The sequence below is a fragment of the Narcine bancroftii genome, chromosome 9 (assembly GCF_036971445.1).
Source record: "Narcine bancroftii isolate sNarBan1 chromosome 9, sNarBan1.hap1, whole genome shotgun sequence".
Lineage (NCBI taxonomy): Eukaryota > Metazoa > Chordata > Chondrichthyes > Torpediniformes > Narcinidae > Narcine > Narcine bancroftii.
This window is the reverse complement of record NC_091477.1, coordinates 76,196,905-76,212,832: the sequence shown is the minus strand read 5'-3', so window position 1 is coordinate 76,212,832 and position 15,928 is coordinate 76,196,905. Positions and strand designations below refer to the sequence as shown.

Below are 15,928 nucleotides of genomic sequence, written 5' to 3'. Positions count from 1 at the left end.
AATTGGGAAGCATGGGCCACAAGAGCCTGTTACTGTGTGGTATTTCTAAATTTAAAATGATCTCTTGTGTCAACATAATCCTTGTGTGCTCCATGCTCACTGTTGTGACTAATCTGTACCTCAACTGTCAGCTCTTAATACATTCCTTAAACCAAAATGTCATGATTGTTTATTTTTTTTCACCATCACTGTTTATTGTCACAGTAGGAGGACATGCAAATTTATGTTTCCCTTAACTGCAGTGCTCTGTCCTAAAAGAAAAACTGGACTCGCTGCTGAAAACGCTCAGTGATGAATCTCAGGCAACATCCTCTCTACCGAACCCACCGCCAACAATTGCAGAAGAGCAGGAAGATGGTGAGACAGCCAACATCGTGTGTAGCCTTGCCGAAGAAAGACCAGCCTGTTCGCCCAGACCGCAGATATTCCGACCTAGGGAGCAATTAATGCTGCGGGCAAATAGTTTGAAGAAGGCAATACGACAGATCATAGAACATGCAGAGAAAGGTGAGGAATTAACAGTCGCTCACACTGTAATTGTGCAGCATGAGCAGGCATTAGGCAATGTTAATGCCACCTGGCTCTGCTGATTTTCGTGTTTTACTTCTGGAATAACTTGGTTTTAATCCAGTAACATTGATATTGGAGGGGGTGAAGGAGCCCATGGAATTATTAAAGAAATTAAAATGCTTAATTAAATCCTTGGGCCCTTTCACATCATCATTACACCAACTGACAATTCTCCAGTCTGGTGTCTCTAACTCTTCTCCAAAATGTACAGCCAGTCCCCAATCCATTCCAAGTTCTGATCCCCAGCCCATTTGCTGCTCCAGTGAGCAGCCAGTCCCTGAACCACTCCACCAATTGCTGCACTACAAGTCTCCCCTCCTCTCATTGTGTCAGTCAGTCACGGTGTCACTGATCCAAGGACTCCAGCCCAGGCACTGTAACTAGAGCGATGGTCAATGTTCTGAGCCAGGTCACTGCAGAAGGTGATTGGTGGCACACGTTCAAGTCCAGAAATTTGCAATACTTCCAAATATGCAATTAAAATCTTGGCCTTCACTACATTAGTGTGGTAGGGAAGCAAATAAAAGAATCACTGTTCAACTATGTAAACCCATTCATTGAAATTTTGGTTTGTGCTTCGAAGTCTCTGGTGCTATTGGATTGAATTCCCTGCAGAAATTTGACTCATGTCAACAGGTATTTTAAGTATAGCAATGTGACATCAATTGTTAATGTATCTGCAACATGTCAAATGATCCTGTTAACTCAAATCAGTGCTTTAATCAGCAAAAGACTGGCGCGTATTACAGCACGGTTGACCAATCCAGACTGGCCTGGCTCTGGTTAGGAGCAGCCCTTTGTGACCTGCCAGTAGGCGTGGTTACGACTCTCAGCCAATCACAACAACTATAAACAAATATATACAAATATCCATTGGTGATAGTATCCTGTACTATCACAGTATCTTTGTTTTGAAATAGAAGCTCATTTGGAAGAAGAGAGTAATTGTGAAGAATGAGTAGCTAGATCTTAACCTTGATCTTGAATAAGTTCTAACATACATGGTCTATACTCTTTCTGCATTGTCTAGCTATTGATGAACAGAATGCACAGACACAAGACCAAGAAGGTTATACCTTTGGAATCTCCTGTGAAGAAGAAGGAAGAGACACCCAAAATGAAGACAAGATATCTCTGCACTCCACATATAGCACCAACATGAAAGGAAGGGTGAACAGGAAAGGTATTAAACCTGATATGTAATTGTTGATGTCAGGAGTGTCCAACATAGACACATCTGTGCTGGGTTTAAGCCCATAGTAAAGATTTCAGGAAAATCATGGAGCTGTTCCATTGGAAATGAAGAAAGGTAGTAGGAGAGAGGAAAGGGTCAAGGGAAAAATGAAGATAGCAAGAGGTGGTGTAAGATGATTGAGTAAAAAATAAATGTATTCGCATTAAATGATGATTGTATTGAAAGAGATGAGTGGAGTAAATGGCAGTTCTATTTGTCTATTCCAATTTTGTTCGAGATGACTTGACTATGAGCTTTCAAAATGAAGCAACACCCAAATAACACGAAAGGGATTTCTTCATTTGTGTCTGTAACATTTCAATGAGTGGTCTGTCGCATTTGCTAATTTAGATCATTTTATGGATTAATTCATAAAAGCTTCATTTTGAATTTTGAATCTCAGCAGAATTCTGCTTTTCGCTTTAGGGATCATTTTGGATATTTCTTGGGTATAATTATTTAGATTCTGGCCAAGTGGTTGTTGGCAAAATGTAGCTGAAGATGATGTGCAGATGTGCTGTCCATATTGCAGTGCCAAAGTCTCCCTGTGAGAGGAGGATCAGTAAAGGAAGCCTGTCAATCGGGAGTTCTGCCTCACTTCCTACTCCGACAGGAAATCGAGACAATTTGCCAATGCTTAACTCCAAGATTCTTTACCCGAGTAAGTCATTTTATTTAATTTAAATCAGCCATGATGCAAGGAGCCCTTATGGCTGACTCAGAATGAACATGGCAGACATATTGGAAGCAAATCTAATCGGCAACAAAATATTACAGACTGTCCCAATAAATTCCTGAATAAGATTACTGCTATAAAGATGTATCCTAATTGTTATACAGAATTTGATATTCTAAATTTATGAGAATTGTAAGTTGAAATGGTTGAGAATGTTTAATAGACTGTTCTGATCCTGCTGTTGCTCTCACCCAATAATTTCAGAATTATTTTATCTTTTTACTTTCCTTTCTCATTTCAATGCCTGACATCATCATCTGGGATATTATGTGTCAGAAAGTGTGGGGAGAGGGGGCTGAGGATCTGATGCTACTCTTACACTGTTAACTCGGGAACTCTTAAATTTTATTGATTTGGGGGTGTGGCTGGTTCCACTTTGTGTTGCATGTGTTTGCAGTCTTGATTTTGCCACTGACTCTCTGTCCTGTACTCCTCACTTCAGGTTTACGAGCTGGATTGGCTGCTTCCTTGGCTGGAGGATCTGTTATCAGCAAAATGTTATTTGTCCATGCTGACCCCGTGAACACGGAACCTGATGTTCTGTATGTACTGTGTACATTTTTATTTACCTCCAAAATCTTCCTATGTGCTGGGCATTTTTTGATCTATTTTCATGTGCTTCACTAGGTTCAGGTCATATTCTGATTTCAGAGAAATTTGTTTGTACTATTCAAAATGAGTAATAATCGCAGAATTCTTAATCAACTAACCTCACTTCCAGATCAGATATAGCACAGATTAAAGCTTCCTCCAACATATCCAATCAAAACATTTTAAGGATGAATGCAGCATAATTTATACAGAAAATTAAAATCCCTCTAGATTCTTCCATTAATGCACCCAAATTAGGTATAACGTCTTAGATACAAGATAAAATGTCTTCTAGACTCTTCCGTGAAGTTCTCCTTAGAAAGTTGCAGTCAAAATTACATAAAAGTGTAAAGTTTAATTTTAATTTAGACTTACAGCACACAAACAGGCCCTTCTGACTCACGAGCTCAAACCCCTCAAATACAGCAATTAACCTACAATCCCCATTTGGTTTTGAAGGGTGGGAGAAACCCAGAGCATCCAGAGGAAACCGATACAGACTTGGGGAGAATGTACAAATTCCTTACAGATGGTGCTGAATTCGAATTCAGGGTACTGGTGCTGTAATAGCATTATACAAACCGCTGCATAATTGTGCCACCCTAGGCTAACCATGCTGCCTTCTACGCTAACTGGCACATCATACTTCTCAGAGCATTGAGATTAACTACAGAATGCACTGACCCCCTCACGCTTCCTAAAATAAAGTGACAAGTGGTGAGGCAATATAGATAAGAGAGGAGCTAATATTGTTTGTGGGTCAGTACCCAAGGCACATCCATCATTTTCAAGAAAGCAATAAAAATTGGCATAAAACACAAAAATACTGGAGGAACTCAGCAGGCCTCACAGCGCCCATAAAGATATATAACCAACATTTCTGGCCTGAGCCCTTCTTCATGGTTGGTTATATATCATTACCTCCTATGGACACCGCGAGACCCGCTGAGCTCCTCCAACATGTTTGTTTTTTACTACAATCACAGCATCAGCAGACTTTCGTGTTACAATCCAAGTTAAATTGGGAAGGAAGTATCCTTTGCAAATACAAAGTTGCTGGAGTAGAAATACAAGAAGTCAAAGTATGGATGGCAGTTAATATGATCTGATATAGGATAGAGGTCTAGAGTGGAGGTGAGGATCTCTCAACAGGAGGACATTGACAATGGTGAAGAAATTAGATAATGTCACACATGGGTGATATTTATTTTGACCATCTTACTATATGTAGGACTGATGTCCATGACCAGGGGAGCAGCTAGTAGAAGTGACTGAGTAAAAGTGGGAAGTTTTTTTTAAAGAAAATTTAGATCTTTTGATACCTTTTTAAAACTGACTTTTATGACATTTTGTGGCAGAGAGCAGTGTAGATTTGTGTGGCAAACAGAAAATTGTTCTTGCACAATTTCATGAAATAAATTCAATCAAGCTTAATTATATTGATTATTTTATGCACTTTTTGTTTTAGTTTTAATACTTTTCTCAACTTTCTTTTTCACTCCTTGTTACTTCCAAGTATTGATTCCATTTCCTGAATGTGTTATTGCATGTTACCCCTAGTATCAAGTTTTGTCCCTCCTAGAGTGGCTGTTTAGTCCTCCCAGAGTGGCAGCTTGGTCCTCCCAGTATCACAACTTTGCCCTTGCATCTCCGATGTAATTTTGCATTACTCCAAATTGTGAACTCATTCCCCTGCATCTCAATTTCACCCATTTACTCAATCATCATCTCGGTGTCACAATCTTATTCTTGAAAATGGCAATATCTGATTTGGACTGTTGAGTTTCAGAAAGTACAGAGAAACTGTGTCTCCAAGTACATAGATGGTGATAATTCAATGACTGATCACTTTTTTCTCATAGTAAGGAACACTTCTTATTGGATACCAATTAATGTGTGAAAAAAATGGGGGAGGGGGGTTGGAAATGTTATCAACAGCTTTTGACAACTGTTGTATAACTTTTTAAAATCATGACATTGTGTGGGTGCCTCCCATGTTTCACCCATGTGCCCCCATGTTTCACCCATTTGGGTTATGGAAATTTGCTTCAATGGACTTAAAAGTCACTATCCAAATATTTAAAATACCTGTACCAAATAAAATTCACTCTCGTAGTTTATACGAGGGGATGGAAAGGTAAATAAATCAACTCCCCTTCACAAAAAAAATCGTGATATAGTCTATTTTCCAAGAATGCAGGGTTGCCTGTAAAAGGATGGAAGGTAGTTTATACGAGGGGATGGAAAGGTAAATAAATCAACTCCCCTTCACAAAAAAAATCGTGATATAGTCTATTTTCCAAGAACACAGGGTTGCCGGTAAAAGGATGGAAGGTATTTTTTGCATCATGCTCACAGCAGAAGTACTATTTGCACAGAACCTAGATGCTGAGGGATTTCCCCTGGCAGAAAGCACTTGGCACAGTTTATTTGGATGGGATAGTAGACTCTTGTTCTGTGCTCAAGTGATTGAGGTGGTGTTCAGGACAGGCTGCTGAAATCTAGAGGTAAATGTTGAATTCTTGTGTGACCTCATATTACCAATTTAGTCTGATAACACAATCCAAGGCCATCAAGATTGCAACATTCATTAAATTGCATTACAATTGTATCTATTTCATAGTAAACCTAACTTTGGCCCAGTCTGCCCATTAGGACCCTAACCCTCTCATGTCTCTTTCTGAGGAGCCCAAATCAATTGTTCTGTAGACTGCCTTCTGTTCAGGAGCTGGGTTCTCTTGGAGAGCCTTCTGCTTAAAAGTGTTGTTTCTAATATGTATTTTCTTCAGGGTGGGGTAGGGGAGAAATATGTTTTCTGTATTCTGTCAAACTATTCTGGCATGAGGACAACTTTCTGCTGGGGTATTTTGTTTGGGCATTTGCTCTTGTGAGGAGTGCCATTTAATAACAATACTCTCTGGTGAACAGCTGGTAAATATTCCTTCACGGAACGATATAAACTGGAAAAGAGGATATAAAGTGAAATAAGGAGTATTGTGTACTCGTTTTGATATCAAAACTAATTTCGATTTGTTTTATTCTTCAGCAGTGGGTACTCAGAAAAATGCGTCATGAACAATTATTTTGGGATTGGATTAGATGCAAAAATATCCCTAGATTTCAACAACAAACGGGATGAACATCCTGAAAAGTGCAGGTGAGGAAACAAGAAGTTGTTTGGTTGCTAAATTGAAAGAAAAACCAACATAGAAGCTTCTGGTTTAGTTTTTTTTTTCTCGCTCTAGGATTAATGTACCATATTATTGAAGGAAATAATTGCTAATATCAACTAGGAGCAAATTATCAGGTTCCCATTTGCCCTTCACCATTGAGAAGTGAAAGCCTCTGCAATACTAATCAAATTTAATTCAAGAACTTTCATTCCTGCCAGACCAGTTTATATTTGTATTCCTCCTTTCCTTTGTTGCCTGGCATTTTTGTCCATTTGTTACAAATTACAGTTCTGTTGTTTTTACCTTCTCATTCCCATTGTCCTGAAATATTGTCAGGGTCTGCAACAATTTCCTTCCCACTCCATGTCTCGTTCAAGATTGATTAGGACCTCGTTATTGGAATGGGAAGTGATAGAATTTGTTGTTAATTACCAATATTTTATGGACGGTATTTAACTTTTCATAGTTTTTTCTCAGGAGTCGAACAAAAAATATGATGTGGTATGGGGTGCTTGGAACTAAAGAGCTGCTACACAGAACATACAAAAACCTGGAGCAAAAAGTACTTTTAGAGGTTGGTATCCTACTTTTCTGGACCATCTGTCTTTGGCCATCATTCTAAATAATTCTTTGGAATAATTATTTTCTTGCATCACAATTAGAGCGAGGGAATCAAGCTTCCATATAGAACAAAATATTAGAAGCTAGACACTATCCCACCTAAACTGTGTATGTCAACTTTACCCATTGGAAACATTGTTGATACTTGGGTGTTTCAAAGTTCAAAATTCAATTCAGGGGCAAATAATGCAACAAAGCATAGTCAGATGTTAAAATTTAGTGCTACCTTCGTATTCATATGGACGCAAAATATTTCTTGGTACTGCTTAATATAGAGCAGGAAATTCTGTGATATCCTGGTCAACATTTCTTCTTTGAAACAAGTACTCCTAAATGCTCAGTGGTCAATAAGGGAAGAGAGGAGGAAGAGGATTGCATTGGTTGCCCTGGAATAATCAAGGACACAATCTGTCCATCGGGAAATGTGATTAGAATACTGGGACTTTTGCAGAGAAAATTTTAGAGAAATTGCAGAACTAGGCAATTGAGGAATAATAACAGGAGTCCTCAATTATGTAAATATGAACTGAGATAACATTAATACCAGGGCACAAAGGAGTGGGGTTTCTAAATATGTTCACAAGAATTTTTATAACCAATTTTAATTTCAGGGCTAAGATTGAAAATATCATTATTGGAGTTGGATATTGTGGAGACAAAAAAATACAAACAGCAAAATAACAATAGGACATTTCTGATCACCACAATGCACGCTCTGTAAAGCTGTGGAAAAAAAGAGTATATGGAACCAGTGAATTGAAAAACGGTCAATTTTCTTGGATAAGAGCTGATCTGGTACGGGTAGATTGGAATCAAAGCTCAGCTGACAAAACTAGAATCAAACCCTTTAAAATGGAGATGTTTCGGCCACAGTCTTGAAAGGAGAAGGATGTAAAAATTTTAATAAGACCTTTCTGGATGACCAAAAAAAAGGGAGGGAAACCAAATGGCATGTGCCACATATGTGAGAACAGGCACTATCGAGAAAGTAAGAGACAAAGGGAGAATGAGAAACAACTGGCAGAAAACAAAATAAAATCCTAAATATATATATATATATATATGGATAATATATATATACCAATGTTTGCATATCATCAATTGAAAGCTTATTTAAACGATAAATTGGGAAACGGCTTGAGATTACCTGAAGGAAACAGCTTTGAATATGTAATTACAGACACAATGATAATTAAAAGATTTATAACCAACATGTACATTAAGCTGCAAGATAAGGAAAATGAAATAAACTATAAACCTAAGCAGAAGTGGGGAAAAGGATCTAAACATAAAGATAAAAAATGAAGTATGGGAAAAGTTATGTTCTGGAACGAAGAATACAATAAACACAAGGTATTGCATGATACTGTATAATTGGTTACACACGGTATATATTACTCCTCAAAAATTTTAAAAATGGGATTCAACATTATTGGATAGATGTTTTCGCCGTTAAGAAGGAAATGGGAACAACATTACATGCAACTTGGGCATGTACGAAAGTGAATACGTTTTGGGAAGAACTAAATCAGATACTAAATAAAATTACAAAAAATATCATACCAAAAAAACCAGAGATATTTCTTTTAAGTAACGTAAGAAGTAGAGAATTAGGCCTCAAATTGGATAAAGTGCAAAAAAAATCGTTATGATAGCCTTAGCGATAGCAAAAAATTGTATAATGTCAATTTGGAAAATGGAAGAGTGCATGAGTATACAGCAATGGTACATGGAAATGAATAAATGTATTCCATTGGAAAAAATAACTTATAATTAAAAAAATAAAGTCACAATGTTTGAACAAATTTGGGAACCATACATGGAATGACCTCCATCCCCTAGAATGAGAATGAAAATGATAAGAAGACAAAACAACTAGATTCAGTGTGTAATAAATAGATGGTGCATTTTTCTTGTTTATTTTCCTTTGTGTGAAGATATTGTTTTATGGTTTTATTATATTGTATATGTTGAATATTTATGGGTTTTGGAGGGGGGTGGGTATCGGGGAGGGAGGAAAAGGGGGGAAAAAAGGGAGGAAAGACCACTAAATTTAATGAGAAACGTTTGTACATATTTTGGTTGATATGGTTCATAGTGTGAAAAATAAAAAATAATTTAAAAAAAAAGATGGATAATCTAACTGGTCTGAATGTTGCTGAGTGAGTCAAGAGGCCTTGGTCATGATTTACTTTAAATCCAAGAGTTATGCCTGAGGACTGAAAAATTGCAAATGTGTTACACCCTTGATCAAAAATGGATACAACCTAATAACCACAGACCTGACATCAGTACGAGTTCACAAAACATTAATAAGGGATGGAATTGACAGGCATTTGGTTAAAGAAAGCCATAGATTTGGTCATGGTATCTAATTAATGACAGTTTTTTGATGAAACACCTGGGTCAGTGAGGGCAGTGCATTTGTTATGGTATATATGAACTTTCAATAGATATTTAATAAATATCATGTGAGAGACATTATTAAGATGGAGCAGCATTGAATAAAATTGCTGGAGCAACATGTTTAGAAAGTTAGGATTGTGACAACCATGGGTATTAGTGAAAGATTATTTGTCAGACTGGGCCATAGAGTACCATAGAGTTCTCCTGGGGCCACTGCAGGCATCACAGCTTTTCTCAAAAAATATATTAATGACTTGAACTTGAATGTGCAGGGTACACCATCCAAGTTGTACATGACATAAAACTGGAAGATGTCGTGAGGTCTGAGGAGGATAGCCATGGACTTCAAGAAGATATAGCAGCTGGTGAAATGCACATATCAGTGTTGGATTAAATTTAAAGCCTAGAAATGTGCTGTTACATTTTGTTTGAACTCAAGGCACAATTTCAAGAGTACTTGATTATCATGCATTAAATCACAAAATGTAATAATACACAAAATTTGTCAACTTTTGTCTGCCTTCAAGGCACACAAAGAGGCAGCACCAGGCATAGACCGACACCCCCAACAATAAGCAAAGAGAAGCAAAGGAGAGTTCCTTCAAAAACTCAGTATCCCTGGACTTACCTCTACCACTTCCCAATTTTAGTGCATCTTTTCTCTCTCTCACGCACACACACATGCACGCACACCCCAGCTGCCTGCCCTCTGGTGCTCCCAATGCCCTGGCCGTCTGCACATCTGAACAACCAACGCCCTAGCTGCCCACCCATCCAAGGTCCCAACCAAGGATCCTCACCACAGCCACCCACCCATCCACACCCCTGACCACATGTCCTTGCCCTGGCCGCCTGCCTGCCCATCTGAGCTCCTGATGCCCCAACCACCCACTCATCCGGGGTCCCAACCAAGGAACCTTGCCCCAGCCGGTCGCGCATCCAAGCTTCCAATGCCTCAGCCACGGATTTACCACCTGGTCCCAGCTCCTTACGTCTTGAACGATGCAGATACTTACAGAGGTCAAAGGTTTGATGTATCTAAAAGTTGCCCCCCCCACCTTTTTTTGGCTCGAAAAATAGACCAAAAAATTTAGATGCTTATACGAGTATATTGTGTGTGTGTGTGTGTGTGTGGGCAGGGGGGGTGGGGGGGAGGGAGAGAACTAGTGAGCATAGAATTTTGGTTAAGAATTCATTCACTTACTCTCGATTACTTTGGACATTGCAGGTGTAAAATTAGAAAGTTCTGTGGTTGTACTGGTGCTGATCTGGACCACTCACTGATATAATTTTTTTATGTTGATATTCTTTTCTTCTGTATTGCAGTGTGATGGACAGCGTATTCCCTTGCCCAGCCTGCAGGGTATTGCTGTGCTAAACATCCCTAGCTATGCTGGTGGTACCAACTTTTGGGGTGGAACTAAAGAAGATGATGTAAGTACTACTTTAAAAACTGGTTATGATACATAAAAATAAATGGAGATGCAGGTGGAAAATGCAAGACGCCCTTTAGTTTGCTCAAAACCTGTTGATTTTTCAGCACACAGAGATGCCAGTGAGGGAATGCTACTGACTAGCACATTCCAGGCTGTAGTAGTACATGCTGGGGGATGAATAAGGTTTGACTCAGCCAATGCTAAGGTGCTGTGGGGAAGGACCACAGTCTAGGCACTAAGGGGAAGCCCCTCAAACCACAGAGGGGGGAGTAATGACAAAGTGCCATAGTGGTGGTAATGCTGCTAAATAGAAGTGAATGTAACAATGTACAGTGATGGAAGTGTATGAATATAAAACAAAGAGTGTGAAGAGACTGTTTTCTTTTTGCAAATACTTCTTGTAAATAAAGTCTATTTTTCCATTTAAAAAAAAATAAAACACAGTTAACACAGAGCCATGACACTCGTGTCCATACAGTGATACTAAACTCAATAATCTTTGTGCAGACATGTCATTGCTGACTTAACCCTTATTCAATCTGCAGATTTTCACAGCCCCTTCTTTTGATGATAAGATCTTGGAGGTGGTGGCTGTGTTTGGCAGTATGCAAATGGCTGTTTCACGAGTCATCAACTTACAACATCATCGAATTGCTCAAGTAAGAAAGCTTACCCATGCTTGTTTTATTTTCTTCTCTACTGCTTTTTTTGCATTCTCGGCTATTCATGCAGATTTGATTAACTCCCTCTCCATAATTGTTACTGGCATGCAGAGGACGCATGTGTACATTTTGTTCAAGCGATCTATCCTGCATGGACAATTCTTGTCTCATTATTGGCCCTTGTGTCACTCAGTAATTATCTCCTGGGCCACCTCACCAGTAATAAACTCCAATTTCTTGCTATTCCTGTGCAACTGAATGTAAAGAACTGGAACTAACCCAAAGATTATGTTAGATTTTGCTCTTTGGTTTCTTTCCTGATACACAAAACTCTATGGGATGTCATTCTTGCTATATCATTTGTTCAAATATGAATAATTTGGCATTTCCCTTTTTCATTCTATAACCCTCAACTAGTATCCTAAGCTTCGTGACTAATTTCTCATCAGTAAATTCATTACCATCTATAGAGAGGGTGCAGAGGAGATTTGCAAGGACTTTTGCCTGGATTGGACAGCATGTCGGATGAGGTTTGGTCGAGTGAACTTTTCTCTTTGGACTGACGGATGATGAAGAGTGACTAGATAGGGGTGTACAAGAGGATGAGAGGCATTGATCGTGTGAATGGCCAGAGGCTTTTTCCCAAGACTGGAATGCACTGCCAGCAACAGTGGTGGAGGCAGGAAAAATAGGATCTTTTAAGAGACAATTAGATAGTGGAGGGTTATTTGATTGGCACAACACTGTGGCCAAAGGGCCTGTGCTGCACTATAGATTTCTATATTCATAATAAGCTAAATGCCACAGAAGTTGCAGCCAATCAGAGAATAGATGACACACTTATGATCTAAAATTATCCAACCTGACACTAATTGTTCATCCAGAAAAAAAAAACCAAATTCTCTTGCTGTATTCTCATGTTGCAGCTTGAAATGAAATAAACATTCAAACCAAGAGGTAAAGCTGAAAGAAAACAGCTCATCTGATGAAAGGAAATGACAAATGCCACTGAAGCACTGCAGGAAATCAAATTAAGTAAATGGGATAATAATTTGTGGACTGGAAGCAAGAAGTGAAATTACCATATCATTTTGGAATTGTAAAAATCCAGTAGATTTGCCAATTTCCAAGGAAAGGAATCTGTTTTGGAGGTTATGTGTTTTCAGGCCTGCTTGCCATGGTTAAATTCGCAACACCTGTTGCTAAAGCAACCCTTTAAAGAAGGAGGCCTACCACCAACATTTTCATCCACATCAATAAGGAAAACCGAACTATTTAACAGAGCTAGAAACTTAACAAGCACCACAGAAGAAAATAATGATACCTTTCAGAGTCTCTACCTCTGATATTTTTTTCCTTGATCTTATGTGCTGCACCATTATCAGACCTGTTGGAATAGGCTGGTTGTTCAGTAACAGGAATTAAATGACCTTTAAAATATTGGACTTACTTTTTTGCTATGTGGAATAGAGGGCAAAGATTAAGACAGTGGCACACGAGGGACCTCAGATGCTGGAATTTGGAAGAGAGTGCAGTCTGCTGGAGAAATTGAGCAGGTTGAGCAGCGTCAGGGGGAGAAAAGAATGGCCGATGATATGGGTCGAAACCTTTCATCGGGACCTTTGCTCAATCCTGCCGAGTCCCTCCAGCAGATTGTTCTTTAGTAAGACAGTTGTTTCACAGCATTTTATAAAAGATCTCTTTGACCTGGTTGCGCTTTCTTCCTATCACTAGTGTCGTTCAGTGAAGATTACAATCCTTGGTGATGAAGGAGTCCCGGTACAAGTGGATGGGGAGGCCTGGATCCAGCCACCTGGATACATCAAGATCATTCACAAGAACCGTGCACAGATGTTGACCAGAGATAGGGTAGGTGCTATGGTACAATATGTTAAAAAGTTTTGAGAGGTTTAAGCAATAAAAGCCAAAATAACTTCCAGAAAGGTCACATTGAAAATATGTTTTTCTACACTATAAAATTCCACGTTAACCATGCAGATACGAGATGGCTGACAATTTTCATGAAATATCTTAGTGGCATTACATAAACAACCTGGCAAACAGTGTATATTTTAAGTAAATATGACTTTGAATGTGCTTGTAATGTTGTTATTAGCCTGTTCAGTTGCATATTATAAAGTCAAAAGCATTTCTGGCTGTATTTAATATGGAAAATGCTTTTTTTTTAATCAAACACAGTTGAAAACCAAAGGAACTTCTTGACTCAACCAGAAAATCAAGTCAAAAACTTCAAGCGACTCTGATATTTTTAGATTCACATCAGGAAGAGAAAATGAGTGCATCAGAATATTTATTTTCCATAAACAGCTGAAACTTATAAATGAGCCAATTTGTGAGACCATGGCATTCACTTTATTGTTTATACATTTATTGGGATCTGAACCCACCACCTGCAAGATCAGCATTTATTGTTTATACCCAATGGCCCACATGAAGGTCATAAAAGCTGTACAGTACAGAACAGGCCCTTCAGCCAACGTCCTTGCAAACCATGAACCCAATGAGACTAATTCCATTTGACTGTATTACACCTGTATTCCTCCACTTCTTTCTTTTCCATACACATCCAATTATGTTGTAACTATCTATGCTTCCACCACCTGCTCTAGCAGCTCATTCCATTGAATTACCACTCTTCGTATGAAAAACCTGTCCCTCTGATGTCCTTTAGCTGTCTCCCCCTTTCATCTTAAACCTGTACAGTCTAGCTTTCCTGAGATTTGCCACTCTGGGAAAAAGACACTGACTGTGTGTCCTCTATATGACCTTCATAATCTTTTAAATCTCTGTAAAGTCACCCTTCTGATTTCTGGGCTCCAGTGAGAATAAACCCAACATATCCAATCTCTCTGTAACTTCTATTCCCAGCAAATTCACAGTGAAACTTTTCTGCCCTACTACTGTGTACTGTTGTATGAATGTTAGAGATGACTTGCTCGGCTGCTCACAGAAGAACCTTTCTCATTGTACCAGGTATAATGTGATAAAATATTTGAAACCTGAGCTTGAAATACTACACTGGAGACAAATATACTGGATCTTAATCACATGATGTCACATCTTTGCTTCTGATATGGAAGGTTTAAAAAAAAAATAGTGGAATGGCATGGAATCCTAGTGCAATAGAGGTCTGAGTTTAGATAGGCAATCTGACATCAATCTTGAATATGTTTGTTTTTGACTCCCCTGCAGGCTTTTGAGAACACTCTTAAGTCTTGGGAAGATAAGCAAAGATGTGAACTACCTCGTACATCATCCCAGCATGCCTTGCAACCTGAGATCGTTTCGGAAGAGGAAGCTGCTGAGATCAATCAGTTTGGGCGAGCGGCTGGAGCACTCATCCATCGGTAAGTGGGTCAAAGGGCATCTACCTAACTTACCCGAACTGCACACATTACTTGAACTTGGTCAGTAGGACAGGCCAAGCTGCAAATATGCTGTCAGTGATCTCTGCTATGGTGGCTGAAGATTGGGTCAGACCTTTGGTCTGACATCATGAGTAGAACTTCCTGTGACAGGAGAGAGTCTTAAAAAATTAATATTACTAAATGGTAGTTTGAAATTCTGCTACAGTTCATCTCCAACCTAAAAGCTGAGACAGTATGCTGTACAAGAGAAATGCATTGACACTTTGTATGTTTAAGAGCAGTGGTTTTCAAACTGCCCCCCTTAACTCACATTCCACCTTAGGCAATCCCTATTCCATAAGTGCTCTGTGATTAGAAAGGGATTACTTAAGGTGGTATGTTGAGTGGAAAGAAAAAAGTTTGAAAACCACTGTTTTAAATATACCTAATTGACTCGTTATGTGCATGGTTTCAGAACTCCGAAGGAAATGGGCCAATGACAATTTTTCTCCCAACAAAATATTTCAGTAACAGTTGGGTCTAGAGCAGTGGTTCTTAACCTTTTTTTTCCATCTCACAAACCACCTTAAGCAACCCTTTACTAATCACAGAGCACTTATGGAATAGGGATTGCCTAATGTGGAATGTGATAAACTCGAAAACTACAGTTTAAGAGGAAAGGGAATGTTGCAAATCTTTTGCCTCCATAACAAGCTTGGAAGTGGATAGGAGGCATAGATTACCTGTTACATGATTTAAAAATTACTTTTTGTTACATGCACAGAGGTCAGAGACAAGTTATTCAATACAGAAAATAAGCAATGCTATACAGGTGTAAGAAATCTTTATTTCATCATTACAAGCTGTGTGAGGGCAGGGCAAGTTGTACGTCTCATGGGAAAACCAATGCCCTTATCTGATATTCCTTGCATATGTCACGGGATTGGCAAAGGTGAGACAGTGCACGCTTCTTGTTTTGATTTCTAGTATTGTTACATGGTTATATCAGGCTGAGTGTAGGTCAGTGGGGTTAGGTGAGAGAAAGTGTTCGGCATGGATTAGAAGGGCCAAGTTGACCTGTTTCTATGCTGTAATTGTTATATGGTCACTGTTTCTCTGGTTAGATTTTGG

General features: G+C 38.8%; 1 protein-coding gene across 16 annotated transcripts in view; it reads left to right on the top strand.

Annotated features, from left to right (window-relative positions):
• Nucleotides 1-15,928, top strand: part of LOC138742304 (diacylglycerol kinase delta-like) — a 152,084-nt gene that overhangs the window by 116,918 nt on the left and 19,238 nt on the right. For 14 of the 16 annotated variants that reach the window (XM_069896553.1, XM_069896551.1, XM_069896548.1 and 11 more), the window contains 10 exons: nucleotides 243-507; nucleotides 1,601-1,753; nucleotides 2,337-2,465; nucleotides 2,983-3,082; nucleotides 6,178-6,288; nucleotides 6,782-6,878; nucleotides 10,658-10,765; nucleotides 11,313-11,426; nucleotides 13,164-13,298; nucleotides 14,643-14,797. In XM_069896553.1, the coding sequence (XP_069752654.1) occupies nucleotides 243-507; nucleotides 1,601-1,753; nucleotides 2,337-2,465; nucleotides 2,983-3,082; nucleotides 6,178-6,288; nucleotides 6,782-6,878; nucleotides 10,658-10,765; nucleotides 11,313-11,426; nucleotides 13,164-13,298; nucleotides 14,643-14,797 (1,367 nt within the window). The remainder of the gene's footprint in view (nucleotides 1-242; nucleotides 508-1,600; nucleotides 1,754-2,336; nucleotides 2,466-2,982; nucleotides 3,083-6,177; nucleotides 6,289-6,781; nucleotides 6,879-10,657; nucleotides 10,766-11,312; nucleotides 11,427-13,163; nucleotides 13,299-14,642; nucleotides 14,798-15,928) is intronic. The other 2 variants (XM_069896545.1, XM_069896549.1) reach the window with 2 other exon arrangements.